The sequence below is a fragment of the Thalassophryne amazonica genome, chromosome 16, assembly GCF_902500255.1.
Source record: "Thalassophryne amazonica chromosome 16, fThaAma1.1, whole genome shotgun sequence".
Taxonomy (NCBI): domain Eukaryota; kingdom Metazoa; phylum Chordata; class Actinopteri; order Batrachoidiformes; family Batrachoididae; genus Thalassophryne; species Thalassophryne amazonica.
This window is the reverse complement of record NC_047118.1, coordinates 22,835,710-22,854,107: the sequence shown is the minus strand read 5'-3', so window position 1 is coordinate 22,854,107 and position 18,398 is coordinate 22,835,710. Positions and strand designations below refer to the sequence as shown.

The window sequence follows — 18,398 nt, the reverse complement described above, 5'->3', positions numbered from 1 at the left end:
CTCCCCCTGCCATCCCCTCATTACCCCATCCCCGTAGAGACGGTGCCTGCTCCCAGACTACCAATAACCAGCAAAAATCTATTTAAGCATAAAAATTCAAAAAAAAAATAATATAGCACCTTCAACTGCACCACAGACTAAAACAGTTAAATGTGGTCTATTAAACATTAGGTCTCTCTCTTCTAAGTCCCTGTTGGTGAATGATATAATAATTGATCAACATATTGATTTATTCTGCCTTACAGAAACCTGGTTACAGCAGGATGAATATGTTAGTTTAAATGAGCCAACACCCCCGAGTCACACTAACTGTCAGAATGCTCGTAGCACGGGCCGGGGCGGAGGATTAGCAGCAATCTTCCATTCCAGCTTATTAATTAATCAAAAACCCAGACAGAGCTTTAATTCATTTGAAAGCTTGACTCTTAGTCTTGTCCATCCAAATTGGAAGTCCCAAAAACCAGTTTTATTTGTTATTATCTATCGTCCACCTGGTCGTTACTGTGAGTTTCTCTGTGAATTTTCAGACCTTTTGTCTGACTTAGTGCTTAGCTCAGATAAGATAATTATAGTGGGCGATTTTAACATCCACACAGATGCTGAGAATGACAGCCTCAACACTGCATTTAATCTATTATTAGACCAACTGGCTTTGCTCAAAAAGTAAATGAGTCCACCCACCACTTTAATCATATCTTAGATCTTGTTCTGACTTATGGTATGGAAATAGAAGACTTAACAGTATTCCTTGAAAACTCCCTTCTGTCTGATCATTTCTTAATAACATTTACATTTACTCTGATGGACTACCCAGCAGTGGGGAATAAGTTTCATTACACTAGAAGTCTTTCAGAAAGCGCTGTAACTAGGTTTAAGGATATGATTCCTTCTTTATGTTCTCTAATGCCATATACCAACACAGTGCAGAGTAGCTACCTAAACTCTGTAAGTGAGATAGAGTATCTCGTCAATAGTTTTACATCCTCACTGAAGACAACTTTGGATGCTGTAGCTCCTCTGAAAAGGAGAGCTTTAAATCAGAAGTGCCCGACTCCGTGGTATAACTCACAAACTCATAGCTTAAAGCAGATAACCCGTAAGTTGGAGAGGAAATGGCGTCTCACTAATTTAGAAGATCTTCACTTAGCCTGGAAAAAGAGTCTGTTGCTCTATAAAAAAAGCCCTCCGTAAAGCTAGGACATCTTTCTACTCATCACTAATTGAAGAAAATAAGAACAACCCCAGGTTTCTTTTCAGCACTGTAGCCAGGCTGACAAAGAGTCAGAGCTCTAGTGAGCTGAGTATTCCATTAACGTTAACTAGTAATGACTTCATGACTTTCTTTGCTAACAAAATTTTAACTATTAGAGAAAAAATTACTCATAACCATCCCAAAGACGTATCGTTATCTTTGGCTGCTTTCAGTGATGCCGGTATTTGGTTAGACTCTTTCTCTCCGATTGTTCTGTCTGAGTTATTTTCATTAGTTACTTCATCCAAACCATCAACATGTTTATTAGACCCCATTCCTACCAGGCTGCTCAAGGAAGCCCTACCATTATTTAATGCTTCGATCTTAAATATGATCAATCTATCTTTGTTAGTTGGCTATGTACCACAGGCTTTTAAGGTGGCAGTAATTAAACCATTACTTAAAAAGCCATCACTTGACCCAGCTATCTTAGCTAATTATAGGCCAATCTCCAACCTTCCTTTTCTCTCAAAAATTCTTGAAAGGGTAGTTGTAAAACAGCTAACTGATCATCTGCAGAGGAATGGTCTATTTGAAGAGTTTCAGTCAGGTTTTAGAATTCATCATAGTACAGAAACAGCATTAGTGAAGGTTACAAATGATCTTCTTATGGCCTCGGACAGTGGACTCATCTCTGTGCTTGTTCTGTTAGACCTCAGTGCTGCTTTTGATACTGTTGACCATAAAATTTTATTACAGAGATTAGAGCATGCCATAGGTATTAAAGGCACTGCTCTGCGGTGGTTTGAATCATATTTGTCTAATAGATTACAATTTGTTCATGTAAATGGGGAATCTTCTTCACAGACTAAAGTTAATTATGGAGTTCCACAAGGTTCTGTGCTAGGACCAATTTTATTCACTTTATACATGCTTCCCTTAGGCAGTATTATTAGATGGTATTGCTTAAATTTTCATTGTTACGCAGATGATACCCAGCTTTATCTATCCATGAAGCCAGAGGACACACACCAATTAGCTAAACTGCAGGATTGTCTTACAGACATAAAGACATGGATGACCTCTAATTTCCTGCTTTTAAACTCAGATAAAACTGAAGTTTTTGTACTTGGCCCCACAAATCTTAGAAACATGGTGTCTAACCAGATCCTTACTCTGGACGGCATTACCCTGAGCTCTAGTAATACTGTGAGAAATCTTGGAGTCATTTTTGATCAGGATATGTCATTCAAAGTGCATATTAAACAAATATGTAGGACTGCTTTTTTGCATTTACGCAATATCTCTAAAATCAGAAAGGTCTTGTCTCAGAGTGATGCTGAAAAACTAATTCATGCATTTATTTCCTCTAGGCTGGACTATTGTAATTCATTATTATCAGGTTGTCCTAAAAGTTCCCTAAAAAGCCTTCAGTTAATTCAAAATGCTGCAGCTAGAGTACTGACGGGGACTAGAAGGAGAGAGCATATCTCACCCATATTGGCCTCTCTTCATTGGCTTCCTGTTAATTCTAGAATAGAATTTAAATTCTTCTTCTTACTTATAAGGTTTTGAATAATCAGGTCCCATCTTATCTTAGGGACCTCGTAGTACCATATCACCCCAATAGAGCGCTTCGCTCTCAGACTGCAGGCTTACTTGTAGTTCCTAGGGTTTGTAAGAGTAGAATGGGAGGCAGAGCCTTCAGCTTTCAGGCTCCTCTCCTGTGGAACCAGCTCCCAATTCGGATCAGGGAGACAGACACCCTCTCTACTTTTAAGATTAGGCTTAAAACTTTCCTTTTTGCTAAAGCTTATAGTTAGGGCTGGATCAGGTGACCCTGAACCATCCCTTAGTTATGCTGCTATAGACGTAGACTGCTGGGGGGTTCCCATGATGCATTGTTTCTTTCTCTTTTTGCTCTGTATGCACCACTCTGCATTTAATCATTAGTGATCGATCTCTGCTCCCCTCCACAGCATGTCTTTTTCCTGGTTCTCTCCCTCAGCCCCAACCAGTCCCAGCAGATGACTGCCCCTCCCTGAGCCTGGTTCTGCTGGAGGTTTCTTCCTGTTAAAAGGGAGTTTTTCCTTCCCACTGTAGCCAAGTGCTTGCTCACAGGGGGTCGTTTTGACTGTTGGGGTTTTACATAATTATTGTATGGCCTTGCCTTACAATATAAAGCGCCTTGGGGCAACTGTTTGTTGTGATTTGGCGCTATATAAAAAAATTGATTGATTGATTGGTGATCGGCCTAAAAAATCCAGATCGGTGCACCTCTAGATATTTATCCTATGTTCTTTCAGCTATTGCGTTACTGAATAGTCTTTCTGGATTGTTACCGCCGCCAACAAAGTTCAGTGGAGGTTATGTTTTGACTCGTTTGTCAGTTTCTGAACAGCCTGTAACCCACAATTTTTCATATATCGTTATAAAAGTTTTACAGAGGATTCATATCCTCTCAAGGTCATAGCTCTAAGGTCAAATTCAGGAACAATCTTGGAAAAAAAATCTCTATCCTTAAACAAATTTTCAAAAATGTCAAGAAAGATCAAATGTCTTTCATATTTGAGAGCCTTATGTAGGGTGGTATCCTTTAATCAATTGACATACTTTAATCCGGATCTGATCCAGATTACAGATTTTGTGGCCATTTAAATTTAACACTGAAAACCCCATTTAATGTATATTTTACATCCTATCTTCATCAAACGTGCCCCAGTCACGCTCATACTTAAAAGTGAGGCGCAGACTGGCACTCACTATCACCTGACAAAGTTTCACCTGGATCTGATCCGGAAAGCAGATATTTGAATATTAAAAAGCCCATTTGGTGTACATTTTACATTATAGCTCAATCCAAAATGCCTCAATCACTCATTTGTGACAATGAGGTGCAAACTTGCACTCTCAATGAATAGACCAATTTTGATCCGCATCTGATCCATTTTGCAGATATTTGATTTTAACATTGAAAATCCCTTTTGATCTATATTTTGTATTATATTTTAGCTTATGAAAAGCCATTTCTAACAGTACTTTGACCTTGAAAATGTTTTCCAAGGTAAAAATTTGTGGAAGTGGAAACTAGTGTTGATGGAGGTTTGTGCTCTATGAGCGCAGTGCTCTAGTTACAAAATGTTTCATTTCATGAATTCTTGTGATATATATATATATATATATATATATATATAAAACAACTTAAGGTCTTTCAGCTTCTCCGTTTCACTTGGGTTCACACAGTAGCTCAGACATAGATCTGCATATTGATATGGCCTAAGTTTTACACTGGATGCCCTTCCTGTCGCAGCGCCACATGGCATGGAGAAATGGGCAGGGTTGGTTGTGAAGTGGGAACGTTATGCTTTAGAAACAAGCACTAACCCCTTGGCCAGCAAGCTAAATGAGACTTGCACTCTGTTGCAACTTAAGAGCCTTAAGAGTAAAATACGAAGACGAATTGTGTGATTCCCTGATCAAAGAATAGGAACAATGTGTGTCATGGTTCAGGTGCGAGTTTTAACAATTCTACTTGATAACCAAGAATAGAATGGAGCTGCTTACCTGCAAGCAGCTTCCTGCACCCTTTTGTTGCTGTCCAGAATGCATTTCAGAAGCTCAGTCATAAGAGGTTTGAGGTAGGAGTCAGAAGGCTGGGAGACCACCCAATGTGCATAACGACTCAAAGTCCAGCACGTGATGGAGCGCACAAGGGCTTTCTTGTCAGACAGACACTGGATGAGGTGAGGGATGAGCTCTGGCAAGTAGGGAACCATACCTTGCATGCATCCTTTTGTATGGAGATGCGCAAGTAAAGAGAAAAGATAGAGGGAAAACAAACAAACAAACAAACCCTATTAATGACATTTGGGAAAACATTGCATAATGTACGCATTTGTTCTTGCAGGTGAAAATCAGCATACCAAGGCCTCCACCTCAACATGCTGCCTGAACAGACTGCTGCTGCATTCTGAATGAGCATACTCAGTGGTGGGTAAATCTCACATCACTAAGAGTGAACTGCCAGCTCCACTGTCAGCATGGCGAGAAGGCGTTGAGAGGATAGTCATCAAAAACACTTCTAAAGAGTGGCGCTCTCAGCCTATTCCACAGGACACCATTCTACTACAATTGTCCACAATGCAAAAAAGTGCAAAACTGGATAAAACCGCTTAATCCATCTTGCCTCCTAACAGGCTGGTTTATAAAGTGCAGGCCTGGCAACCAGCTGGGAAAAAAGTATGGCAGTGCACCTTAGCCAGAATTGCAAGAAATATTGCCTTAGCTTGTAACACGCGCAAGGATGGTTTCGGACATAATTCACAAAGTCAAATGTTCAGAAGGAAATTTTGCCTAAGTTTTACAGATTGTGACCATGCTTTGATCGGTTCCCTCCATCTGATCAGTTAGACGGGGGAAACTGATCAGACAGCAACTGGTGCTTTGATCGGTCCGCCGGACTGATCAACCCGGGACCCCGGTCTGCCATGAATAAATGAAGCGCTTGACGCCTTAAACTTTTGATCGGTTCCCCCGTCTGATCAGTCAGAGTTGTTTGAATACCCCGTCACATCAGACAGACGGGGTACTGCTCAAAATGCCGATCAGTTTGATCGCGACCGGTGCTTTAAAAGTTTAATGAGTCACAGCGTTTCATTCATTCACAGCAGCGTTTACCACAGCCAGTTGACTCATCAGCATTTTGATCGTGATGAAAATGATCCACCAAGACAAAAAATTAAATAATGTTAAATTACTCTGTAAAATGATCCACAAAGAGACAAAATAAAATAAAGTTAAATTACTCAGATTCTGACCCACACATCACGCAATACTGACCCGAAACACTGTGTAAACGGGGATGTCGGCATACACTGACCAATCGTCAAGTTGACAGCTACATCCATTTATTAGACATACACCAGAGTATGCCAGCATTTTTAATACAGTCGGCATACACAGGCTAAATATTCAAGGTGTGACAGGGTCTTAAAGAAGACCATCCTACATAACACTCTCAAATATGAAAGAAATTCAATCTTTTTTGAGTGATGAATTTTTGAAATTTGTTCAATGGATAGGGATTTTTCCCATTTTCCAAGATTTTTCTTGACTTTGACCTTGAAATTTGAATCTGAAAAATTTTAGGACGATATATGAAAAATTATGGGTTCCAAAACATAACCACAATCCAACTTTGTTGGCAGAGGTAAAAACATATACATTTTTTAAAAAATGCTATTACATTAAGTATATGCAGAAATGCCATGAGAACATCAGCACTGTCAATACGCACCCTCAGCTATAGCGCCCAGCACCAGGATGCCAGACTCCTTGATGACCCAGTCAGGGTGGAAAAGCAGTCCTTTCAGAAGAGGGAGGAGGTGGGGTAGCAAGTCTTCACGGAAAACATTGGCCAGTATGTCGAGTGCAGCAGCCGAACACTTTCCTGAAACAAAATGAAAACCACACACAAAACACTTTCTCAAAATGATCACTGAGCTCAGCTGAGATTTTCAGGCCAACTTGCAACTCAAATGCCTGTCAAAGAGACTGTGTAGGACCAAATCTTATCTTATCACCTATCCCTCAACCAGCAATTTTACTTTTTTTTTAATCCCCATACACTATAACATGATGAGAAAATCAAACACTGAAAAAGACCAATAAAAGATGCAAGTGTTTGGAAAAAAGAAACGATTGAACAATTCATCATATTCCCCTTTCCAAGAGTAACAGGAACATTTTAAGCATTCATAACATGACATCACTTACGCAAGTTCCACTCAGACAGTGTGTCGTCATCATCATCATCGTCATCTTCAATGTCCTCATCATCCTCACCATCCACTCCTCCTCCATGCTGCAGTGTGACAGTGCGTGATCTGTGGAAACGAGGCTTGATGTCCTGATCACTGTCTGGTACTAGCTCATCCTCCTCCACATCACCCTGGGCAGGAAAGAAGTCACACCTTTCATGTCAACATCATATGCACATTTTCATTTGCCTTTCAAAAAATAAAAGTGTCCTCAGAAACTCTTAGCCACGATGAAAGAACAGCCACTTAACACCACACTACAAATGATGTTTATTTAAATAAATACAAAAAAAAATCCAAGTTGACACCATCTGCAGTACTGAAAGGAATTTCAAAAAATCATGTACAAACAATTCCAGCTAGTTTGTGTGGTATTTTACTCTTATTCAGTAATTTATGTCAAATCCTGGTGAAACATGGGCCCCGCCCATGTACCTTACCCTCTTAGTTAATTTTTTTTCTAATAAGTACCAACTTACATCAGTAGAAATTCGGTCCAGCATAGTGGCTGCAGGTTGTCAGCAGTATTACTTTGTACAGCCACGTACACACAAACTACTCTTTGCAGAATCTTTATCAATTTCTCGGATACACTTGCCATCTTTCTCTTTTATCCTTTCCAGCGCATTTTCCTCCCACACCACCAAAAAAAAAAAAAAACTGCCTACAGTTTCAAACTTTTTTCACTTGCTGCCATGATTGTGTATCCCATAATATGCAGTTCTGGCATGTGGGATGTCGCATGAGATGTTTTTCATGAAAAGTAAAGTTTTTACCGCTTAGGGTACTCCTGCCCTGTCATGAACTACCCAGCCTTTGTTTCGTTAACTGGCTTTATTTACATTTACGGACACAAACAAAGTGCAGGACGAGGTGCTAAGCTGTTTAGCACAGCAACTCCTCTTCTACCTAATACTGGCAAGCCTCGTGCACTCCACGTTGTCCAGTAACGACGACGCCCGCTGGCTAATGTGAGAACTGTCACACACATCAACTCAATTTTTTCCTCACTGGCTTTGAAATGATATAGAAAGGTGACTAAATTAATCACAAAAGTCGGGAAAACCACGGATCGGCAGGAGATTCACATCCCTGCATGAAGCTCGAGCAATGTCAGACAACAGTGCAATATTCTACGTGGCTGCTGTGTGCCACTGCAAGAGAAGTAAAAATCAGCGGGCTGCAGGTGTGGTACAGAGTATGTATTTATTACATAGTCTGTCCAAATTCTGTCAGCTCAATCACAAAAATTAATGAATGCTGCATAATTAACATCTGCTTTCTGACCACTGTATGTATTACAATGCAACTGGAAGCACAGCTGACTTCGTACGTAAGTATACGCAATGGAGAATTTTTAAATGCATTATTGATAAACTTTTTGCAATTTTCACTTGTTCGTGCAATTTAACTGCAAAAAGAAAATGCCAAAAATGTCAACATGCATTGTATTTTATTTATTTTTTATGCTGTGAAATCATGAGTTTAAGGCCGCAACATTAAAAACAAACAAAAGCCTCTGAGGGAAGTGAGAGCTCACCTTGAGAAGTATGATGTCGATTTCTGAATACTTCATCCCATTTACCAATACTGGAACGAGCCTATAGAGTAGGAGGAAAAACAGAAGAATATCTAAGTCACCTAATGGGGCTATTCCTTTCAGTTTAATCCCGAATAGCAAATTGGGGTGCATTTTGAAGCATCATAACAACTTCTTGATTTATCTTTGTCAATCTTGAACAAATTTGTATATGTCATAGTTATGGCCATCGTTGGCACCAGTTTGGAAATCAGGATCAAATGTCCGAACTCTTTAAAAAAAAAAAAAAAAAAAAAAAATTCAATCCCGATTTGCAAAATCTGTATCATTACAACTTTTCTGACATTTTACTGCAGGCAAATATTGGCCCCCAAATCTTTTCAATAATTGGTATTGGCCCATAAACTTCCATATTGGTCAACCCCTAGTCTTAAAGAGCTTCAATCATGTTTGAATGTCTTTAAAAGAGGGATTCCTAGTGAATACAGCTTGAAACTTGTTTGACTGTGCTCCAGTGAGGTAAAAATTTGAAGCTGAAGCAGCGTTTTTTTGCGGTTCTAGCTAAGGGCACAGCTCCTTACTTTCTTTTCCTGCTAGGCTGCCAGATCTGCACATTATAAGCCATCTAATTGCCAGGTCTGCACTTGATGAGCCAACCTGTTAGGAGGCAAGCCGGATTAAGCCGTTTCATCCTGTTTTTGCACATCGTAGAACGGCACCCTGTGGTACAGGGGTATGAAAAAAATTATAAATACTGTGTTACATGTACAGTGGGGTTAAAAAGTATTTAGTCAGCCCCTGATTGTGCAAGTTCTCCTACTTAGAAAGATGAGAGAGCTCTGTAATTTTCATCACAGGTACACTTCAATTATGAGAGATCAAATGAAGGAAAAAAAAAAAAAAAAAAAAAAATTCCAGGAAATCACATTGTAGAATTTTTAAAGAAATTTATTTATAAATTATGGTGGAAAATAAGTATTTGGTCAATAACAAACAAGCAAGGTTTCTGGCTCTCACAGACCTGTAACAACTTCTTTAAGAAGCTCTTCTGTCCAGCACTCATTACCTGTATTACTGGCACCTGTTTGAACTCGTTATCTCTATAAAAGACACCTATCCACAGCCTCAAAGAGTCAAACTCAAAACTCAACCATGGCCAAGACAAAAGAGCTGTGGAAGGACACCAGGAAGACAATTGTAGATGTGCACCAGGCTGGGAAGAGTGAGTCTACAATAGTCAAGCAGGTTGGCGTGAATAAATCAACTGTGGGAGCAATTGTAAGAAAATGGAAGACATACAGATGACCTGCAGAGAGCTGGGACCAATGTAACAAAGGCTACACACTACGCACAGAGGGACTCAAATCTTGCAGTGCCAGGTGTGTCCCCCTGCTTAAGCCAGTACATGTCCAGACACATCTGAAGTTTGCCAGAGAGCATATGGATGATCCAGAAGAGGATTGGGAGAATATCATGTGGTCAGATGAAACCAAAATAGAACTTTTTGGTAAAAACTCAACTCTTTGTGTTTGGAGGAAGACGAATGCTGAGTTGCATTCCAAGAACACCATATCTACTGTGAAGCATAGGGGGTGGAAACATCATGCTTTGGGGCGGATTTTCTGCAAAGGGGACAGGACGACTGATCCGTGTTAAGGGAAGAATGAACCGGGCCATGTATCGTGATATTTTAAGCCAAAACCTCCTTCCATTAGTGAGAGCATTGAAGATGCAACGTGGCTGGGTCTTCCAGCATGACAATGATCCCAAACACTCTGCTCGGGAAATGAAGGAATGGCTCTGTAAAAAGCATTTCAAGGTCCTGGAGTGGCCGAGCCAGTCTCCAGACCTCAACCCCATAGAAAACTTGTTGAGGGAGTTGAAAGTCTGTGTTGCCCAGCGACAGCCCCAAAACATCACAACTTTAGAGGAGATCTGCATGGAGGAATGGGCCAAAATACCAGTTACAGTGTGTGCAAACCTGGTGAAGACTTGCAGGAAACGTTTGACCTCTGTCATTGTCAACAAAGATTATGTTACAAAGTATCGAGTTGAACTTTTGTTATTGACCAAATACTTATTTTCCACCATAATTTAGAAATAAATTCTTTAAAAATCCTACAATGTGACTGATTTCCTGGATTTTGTTTTCCTCATTTTGTCTCTTGTAGTGTACCAATGATGAAAATTACAGACCTCTCTCATCTTTCTAAGTAGGGGAACTTGCACAATCAGGGACTGACTTTTTTTACCCCACTAAGTATTTTGTCTTGTCCACACAAGGCAAGGAGACAACCAAATATCACTTCATATAAATGGCATAAAAATCTAAAACTATATTTTTGAAATTGCAGCAAAAGACAGCATTTAGTGTTTTACATGAAATGCGCGATCAGACCACACCACAGAACCTGCTCAATGAGATTATCAACAACAAACTTGGGTTTCATGTACATGTGTACATTTTATGATAGTCACTTAATTTAACCTTTATTTAATCAGGTTAGTACTCTTTTGCAAGGGAAACAACATGTAAAACTTATACACAACCATTATTTATTCTGCAGAAAACAGCTTTAAAAATGATTAGCAACAGTCGTTTTAGAGATCCATCTAATCCATTATTCATTAAGTACAAGGTACTTAAATTTCATGATTTAGTTGATTTGAAAATATTACAGTGCACCAAGCTAATAAAAATATCTTACCAATAAACATTCAAAATATGTTTGAAAAAAGAGTAAGTAGTTATAATTTGAAAGGAATAGAAGTCTTTAAAAAAACCAAGATTCAGAACCAAAGTAAAGGAACGGAGTACTGCAGTGAATGGTGTAAAATTATGGAACAACCTCAACAAAGAAATCAAAGAATCAAGGTCGCTTAAATTATTTAAAAAACGTATTAAACTAGATGTATTAAGTAAGTATGAAACTATGAAATAAGTCAGTGGGTTGTGACAAAGTCTAAAATGTTTTAAGTCTAAAATGTAACCTGTTAAAAATGTAATCTTTTAAATAATGCCTAAAATTATGAAATAAGTCAGTGTTATGTGACAAAGTCAAAAAATGTAATCTGTTAAATAATGTTGAATAATGATGCTTAAAATTGAAAGACTGTATTGTAAAAAGAGGCAGAAAATAAAAGACTTGTTCTTCCCTCTGCTCCTTTTCATTCAATGTCTTGTAATATATTCATTTCTGCTTTTTTGTTTTTCTTTTAAATGAATGAAATAAATATTGGGAAAAAAAAAAACCTGGACATTTAGAAAGTTTCCAATTCACCTGACCTGCAGGCCTTTACTTTACATATAGTATCTAGTTTGGGGTTTCCATTAGATAACCTATAGAATATGTATTTTGTCTTCCTATAGTAAGCTGGCAGGGTTAAATTTAAATAGATACCTAAAGATTAGGGCTGCAACAACGAATCGATAAAATCGATAAAAATCGATTACAACAGGCGTTGGCAAAACATTGCATCATCGATGCGTTGTGTCGAGCGATTATGGCGTCAGAAGCGGCCAGTAGTGACCAGTGCACAGAGCAGATCAGACGCTGTTTCGTAGAACTACACAGTTAGAATATGGCAGATGCAAGTAGACGAAAGAAAGTTAAGACTTTAAAAGTGTGGGAGCACTTTACGTTAAACAACGCAAAGACGTTTGTTAACTGCAACATTTGCAAGTCGGACCTCGCATGGCACGGGAGGCTCAGGCTGTCTGCGCGTCTCCCAGAGCAGCAAAGTGAGGGGCAGAGAGTGAGAGAAAAAGAAAGAACAGCAACAGCACCGACAGTTTTTTATTAATGTTGTCAAAGTCCTACCATCGACATTAACACTTGTCCGATTGTCCGGGACAAGTGTAAAATGTGATCGGACAAGTAATAACTCTAAATCGTTGTCCGACCGGACAAGTGGCATTTTTTTTTTCTTGGTTTAAAATGTTCAAATTCTTCTCGCACCTCGCGAGAAAGCGTCTTCGGTTTTTCCTGCCACACTCTATGCAGCGGACAATCAGAAAACATGATAACACCGAGTTCTCGCCAGACAGTGGAACAACAACGCCGCGCCATCAGTGTTCTGACAGCGCCGTCACACTCTGCCGTGCTCTCAGGTAGTTTTTAAAAATTCAGCCAGGCTGTTTGTGCAGAAGTGGCAGCTCCCCCTCCCCCGCAGACACTGCAGCAGAAAAAAACTCCATCAAAGTCTTCACATAAAACGAGCTCCTTCTGGATGTATAGTTCCAGAAATTCATTTATCGGCTTTATTTTACAGTTGAAAGTCTTCATGTTTCCAAAGTTTGCTCAAATACGGTGTGTGTGAGAGAGACAGAGAGAGAGAGAGAGAGAGAGACAGAGAAAGAAAGAGGGGGGGGAAGAGAGAGAGAGAGAGAAAGAAATACGTATATGTGGGATGAGTTATATGTATCATTGTGAAATGACCACATAGTTTACAAGTTATACAGAGAATATTGCACATATATAATGAGTCAGGCTACAGTTTTTGATTTAGGTTTTATGGTTAACTGGTTATGCTAACTGCGCATTTGCAGCAATAAAATACCTCTTTTTTCACCATATACGTATTTTATAATATTTATATGTTTCAATGCTGTTTTATGGCAACTCAGCACTTTGATAAAGCAATGCCATTTGAAATAATTATTTTTGTTCTTTATTATAAACTGTTTTATTCTTTATTATTTTATATTTCAACAGCCAAGGGACATTTGACAATTTGTTGATTTTCAAGTATTAAGTATTAAGTAAGTATTAAGTTTTCAAATAATGTTCTGTTGTAAATAAAGTGCTGAAGGGGGAGGTGGCCAAATCAAATCAAATCAATTTTATTTATATAGCGCCAAATCACAACAGTTGCCCCAAGGCGCTTTATATTGTAAGGCAAGCCATACAATAATTATGGAAAAACCTCAACGGTCAAAACAACCCCCTGTGAGCAAGCACTTGGCCACAGTGGGAAGGAAAACTCCCTTTTAACAGGAAGAAACATCCAGCAGAACCAGGCTCAGGGAGGGGCAGTCTTCTGCTGGGACTGGTTGGGCTGAGGGGAGAGAATCAGGAAAAAGACATGCTGTGGAAGACAGCAGAGATCAATCACCAATAATTAAAAGCAGAGTGGTGCATACAGAGCAAAAAGAGGTGAATAAAAAGAAACATTGGGTGCATCATGGGAACCCCCCCAGCAGTCTAAGTCTATAGCAGCATAACTAAGGGATGGTTCAGGGTCACCTGATCCAGCCCTAACTATAAGCTTTTTCAAAAAGGAAAGTTTTAAGCTTAATCTTAAAAGTAGAGAGGGTGTCTGTCTCCCTGATCCGAATTGAGAGCTGGTTCCAGAGGAGAGGAGCCTGAAAGCTGAAGGCTCTGCCTCCAATTCTACTCTTACAAACCCTAGGAACCACAAGTAAGCCTGCAGTCAGAGCGAAGCGCTCTATTGGGGTGATATGGTACTAAGAGGTCCCTAAGATAAGATGGGACCTGATTATTCAAAACCTTATAAGTAAGAAGAAGAATTTTAAATTCTATTCTAGAATTAACAGGAAGCCAATGAAGAGAGGCCAATATCGGTGAGATATGCTCTCCCTTTCTAGTCCCTGTCAGTACTCTAGCTGCAGCATTTTGAATTAACTGAAGGCTTTTCAGGGAACTTTTAGGACAACCTGATAATAATGAATTACAATAGTCCAGCCTAGAGGAAATAAATGCATGAATTAGTTTTTCAGCATCACTCAGACAAGACCTTTCTAATTTTAGAGATATTGCGCAAATGCAAAAAAGCAGTCCTACATATTTGTTTAATACGCACATTGAATGACATATCCTGATCAAAAATGACTCCAAGATTTCTCACAGTATTACTAGAGGTCAGGGTAATGCCATCCAGAGTAAGGATCTGGTTAGACACCATGTTTCTAACATTTGTGGGGCCAAGTACAATAACTTCGGTTTTATCTGAGTTTAAAAGCAGGAAATTAGAGGTCATCCATGTCTTTATGTCTGTAAGACAATCCTGCAGTTTAGCTAATTGGTGTGTGTCCTCTGGCTTCATGGATAGATAAAGCTGGGTATCATCTGCGTAACAATGAAAATTTAAGCAATGCTGTCTAATAATACTGCCTAAGGGAAGCATGTATAAAGTGAATAAAATTGGTCCTAGCACAGAACCTTGTGGAACTCCATAATTAACCTTAGTCTGTGAAGAAGATTCCCCATTTACATAAACAAATTGTAATCTATTAGATAAATATGATTCAAACCACCGCAGCGCAGTGCCTTTAATACCTATGGCATGCTCTAATCTCTGTAATAAAATTTTATGGTCAACAGTATCAAAAGCAGCACTGAGGTCTAACAGAACAAGCACAGAGATGAGTCCACTGTCTGAGGCCATAAGAAGATCATTTGTAACCTTCACTAATGCTGTTTCTGTACTATGATGAATTCTAAACCCTGACTGAAACTCTTCAAATAGACCATTCCTCTGCAGATGATCAGTTAGCTGTTTTACAACTACCCTTTCAAGAATTTTTAAAAGAAAAGGAAGGTTGGAGATTGGCCTATAATTAGCTAAGATAGCTGGGTCAAGTGATGGCTTTTTAAGTAATGGTTTAATTACTGCCACCTTAAAAGCCTGTGGTACATAGCCAACTAATAAAGACAGATTGATCATATTTAAGATCGAAGCATTAATTAATGGTAGGGCTTCCTTGAGCAGCCTGGTAGGAATGGGGTCTAATAGACATGTTGATGGTTTGGAGGAAGTAACTAACGAAAGTAACTCAGAACAATCGGAGAGAAAGAGTCTAACCAAATACCGGCATCACTGAAAGCAGCCAAAGAGAACAATATGACTTTGGGATGGTTATGAGTAATTTTTTCTCTAATAGTTAAAATTTTATTAGCAAAGAAAGTCATGAAGTCATTACTAGTTAAAGTTAAAGGAATACTCGGCTCAATAGAGCCCTGACTCTGTCAGCCTGGCTACAGTGCTGAAAAGAAACCTGGGGTTGTTCTTATTTTCTTCAATTAGTGATGAGTAGTAAGATGTCCTAGCTTTACGGAGGGCTTTTTTATAGAGCAACAGACTTTTTCCAGGCTAAGTGAAGATCTTCTAAATTAGTGAGACGCCATTTCCTCTCCAACTTACGGGTTATCTGCTTTAAGCTGCAAGTTTGTGAGTTATACCACGGAGTCAGGCACTTCTGATTTAAGGCTCTCTTTTTCAGAGGAGCTACAGCATCCAAAGTTGTCCTCAATGAGGATATAAAACTATTGACGAGATAAAAGTGGTTAATGCGCTTGGTTTCAGTGCAGAAGGTTCCGGGTTCAAATCCCACCCCCGCCACATTTCTCCATGTAATGTGGAGTTGCGTCAGGAAGGGCATCCGGCGTAAAACCTGTGCCAATTCAACATGCAGATCCACCTTGGATTTGCTGTGGCGACCCCGAGTGCAAACAAGGGAACAGCAGAAGGGACTTACTGTTAAATAAAGTGATGGAAGGAGAGAAAAATTGTTTCCCTGGCACATTTTTTTAAAATTCCCCGCTAATCCGATTAATCGTGTCGAAACCCCATTAGATTAATCGATTACCCAAATAATCCTTTGTTGCAGCCCTACTAAAGATATTACATCATAGCTTCTGTTTCTATAAAATAACCATATTTATAGCTTAGCCTACTAACTATAATTTAATTTTACTACTAGTCTACAGACTAAGTATACGTATACTACAATCTTCTCCTGTATTAATATTTAGATTTTAGAAGCTAACTCCTATAATATTATGTAGTAACTATATTTCTTGTATATGTTGTTTATTACCCTTATTACGTAAATATCACTTATATACATGATGTCTATTTTCTTATATGTCTTATGATATATAATTATGATACGTCTATTTTCTTGAGCCGTTTGGGTGGGTAGGGATAGTTACCATAGGATAAAAAAGCTTTTCAACCTACTATCCCTGGTTCTCAAGACCAGGCACCTAAGTGGCTCTACTCTACTCTTCTTTTTTTTAGATATACTTTAGTATACGAGGGCTGTCAATAAAGTAACGGTCCTTTTAATTTTTTTCAAAAACTATATGGATTTCATTCATATGTTTTTACGTCAGACATGCTTGAACCCTCGTGCGCATGCGTGAGTTTTTCCACGCCTGTCGGTGACGTCATTCGCCTGTGAGCACTCCTTGTGGGAGGAGTCATCCAGCCCCTCGTCGGAATTCCTTTGTCTGAGAAGTTGCTGAGAGACTGGTGCGTTGTTTGATCAAATTTTTTTCTAAACCTGTGAGACACATCGAAGTGGACACGGTTCGAAAAATTAAGCTGGTTTTCAGTGAAAATTTTAACGGCTGATGAGAGATTTTGAGGTGATTCTGTCGCTTTAAGGACTTTTCACGGTGCGAGACGTCGCGCAGCGCTCTCAGGCGACGTCAGCCTGTTCAAGCTGAAAACCTCCACATTTCAGGCTCTATTGATCCAGGACGTCGTGAGAGAACAGAGAAGTTTCAGAGGAAGTCGGTTTCAGCATTTTATCCGGATATTCCACTGTTAAAGGAGATTTTTTTAATGAAAGACGTGCGGACGGGTCCGCGCGTCGGGACGCAGCCGCCGCGACGCTCCGCCACAGGAAAAACACCTCTGTTGAAAGCCTTAAGGACAAGTTGGAACATGTCCTGCCTGTTAAACAATTTCTCATATACTCACTCCACTGAAAGCCATCAAAAGCCGCCTGGATTTTACAAATGGTTATCAACACGGAGGTGTTTTTCCTGTGCCGCCGCACCGCGTCGGCTGCGTCCCGACGCGCGGATCCGTCCGCACGTCTTTCATTAAAAAAATCTCCTTTAACAGTGGAATATCCGGATAAAATGCTGAAACCGACTTCTTCTGAAACTTCTCTGTTCTCTCACGACGTCCTGGATCAATAGAGCCTGAAATGTGGAGGTTTTCAGCTTGAACAGGCTGATGACGGCGCCTGAGAGCGCTGAGCGACGTCTCGCACCGTGAAAAGTCCTTAAAGCGACAGAATCACCTCAAAATCTCTCATCAGCCGTTAAAATTTTCACTGAAAACCAGCTTAATTTTTCGAACCGTGTCCACTTCGATGTGTCTCACAGGTTTAGAAAAAATTTTGATCAAACAACGCGCCAGTCTCTCAGCAACTTCTCAGACAAAGGAATTCCGACGAGGGGCTGGATGACTCCTCCCACAAGGAGTGCTCACAGGCGAATGACGTCACCGACAGGCGTGGAAAAACTCACGCATGCGCACGAGGGTTCAAGCATGTCTGACGTAAAAACATATGAATGAAATCCATATAGTTTTTGAAAAAAATAAAAAGGACCGTTACTTTATTGACAGCCCTCGTACACTAGTAGAGTTCTACCTTAGAATTGGAAAATATTATAGAAGACATACCTTACTGAATTTTCATGACAAGCATACACAGACCATAGTAAGTTCAGAATTTTTGTGACTGCAGGATATTAGAATGTATGTAGACATATGCTGCATTTGTCTTTATTTTGGACATCTGTGTGAATTAAAGAGGATTACAAGCTCTGGCTTATACATCACATGGGCAACAATGAAAGTGGGCCATGGAGAGAGAGATAGAAAAAAAAAAATTTGTGCAAGGGTCGAAGCCCTGGCAGAGGTACTGGGGTTCTCCCCCAGAGAAGTCTAAAATCTCAGATGCATTCTGGTAAATTTCCAAGTCTACTTACAAGGTCTTCTTACAAGTTCGCTTTTCCTGTTTATGTTTCAGGTGTGTTGATGAAGCCAGCAACAATTCCACGGATTCTTGTCCTTATCAGACTTT

The 18,398-nt window shown here is 39.6% G+C and overlaps 1 protein-coding gene across 3 annotated transcripts in view; it reads right to left on the bottom strand.

The window, feature by feature from the left end:
- Nucleotides 1-18,398, bottom strand: part of LOC117527283 (transportin-2) — a 51,887-nt gene that overhangs the window by 14,082 nt on the left and 19,407 nt on the right. For all 3 annotated transcript variants that reach the window (XM_034189554.1, XM_034189555.1, XM_034189556.1), the window contains 4 exons: nt 8,552-8,612; nt 6,968-7,142; nt 6,489-6,641; nt 4,757-4,982 (listed from right to left, as the gene is read on the bottom strand). In XM_034189554.1, coding sequence (XP_034045445.1) covers nt 4,757-4,982; nt 6,489-6,641; nt 6,968-7,142; nt 8,552-8,612 — 615 coding nt within the window. The remainder of the gene's footprint in view (nt 1-4,756; nt 4,983-6,488; nt 6,642-6,967; nt 7,143-8,551; nt 8,613-18,398) is intronic.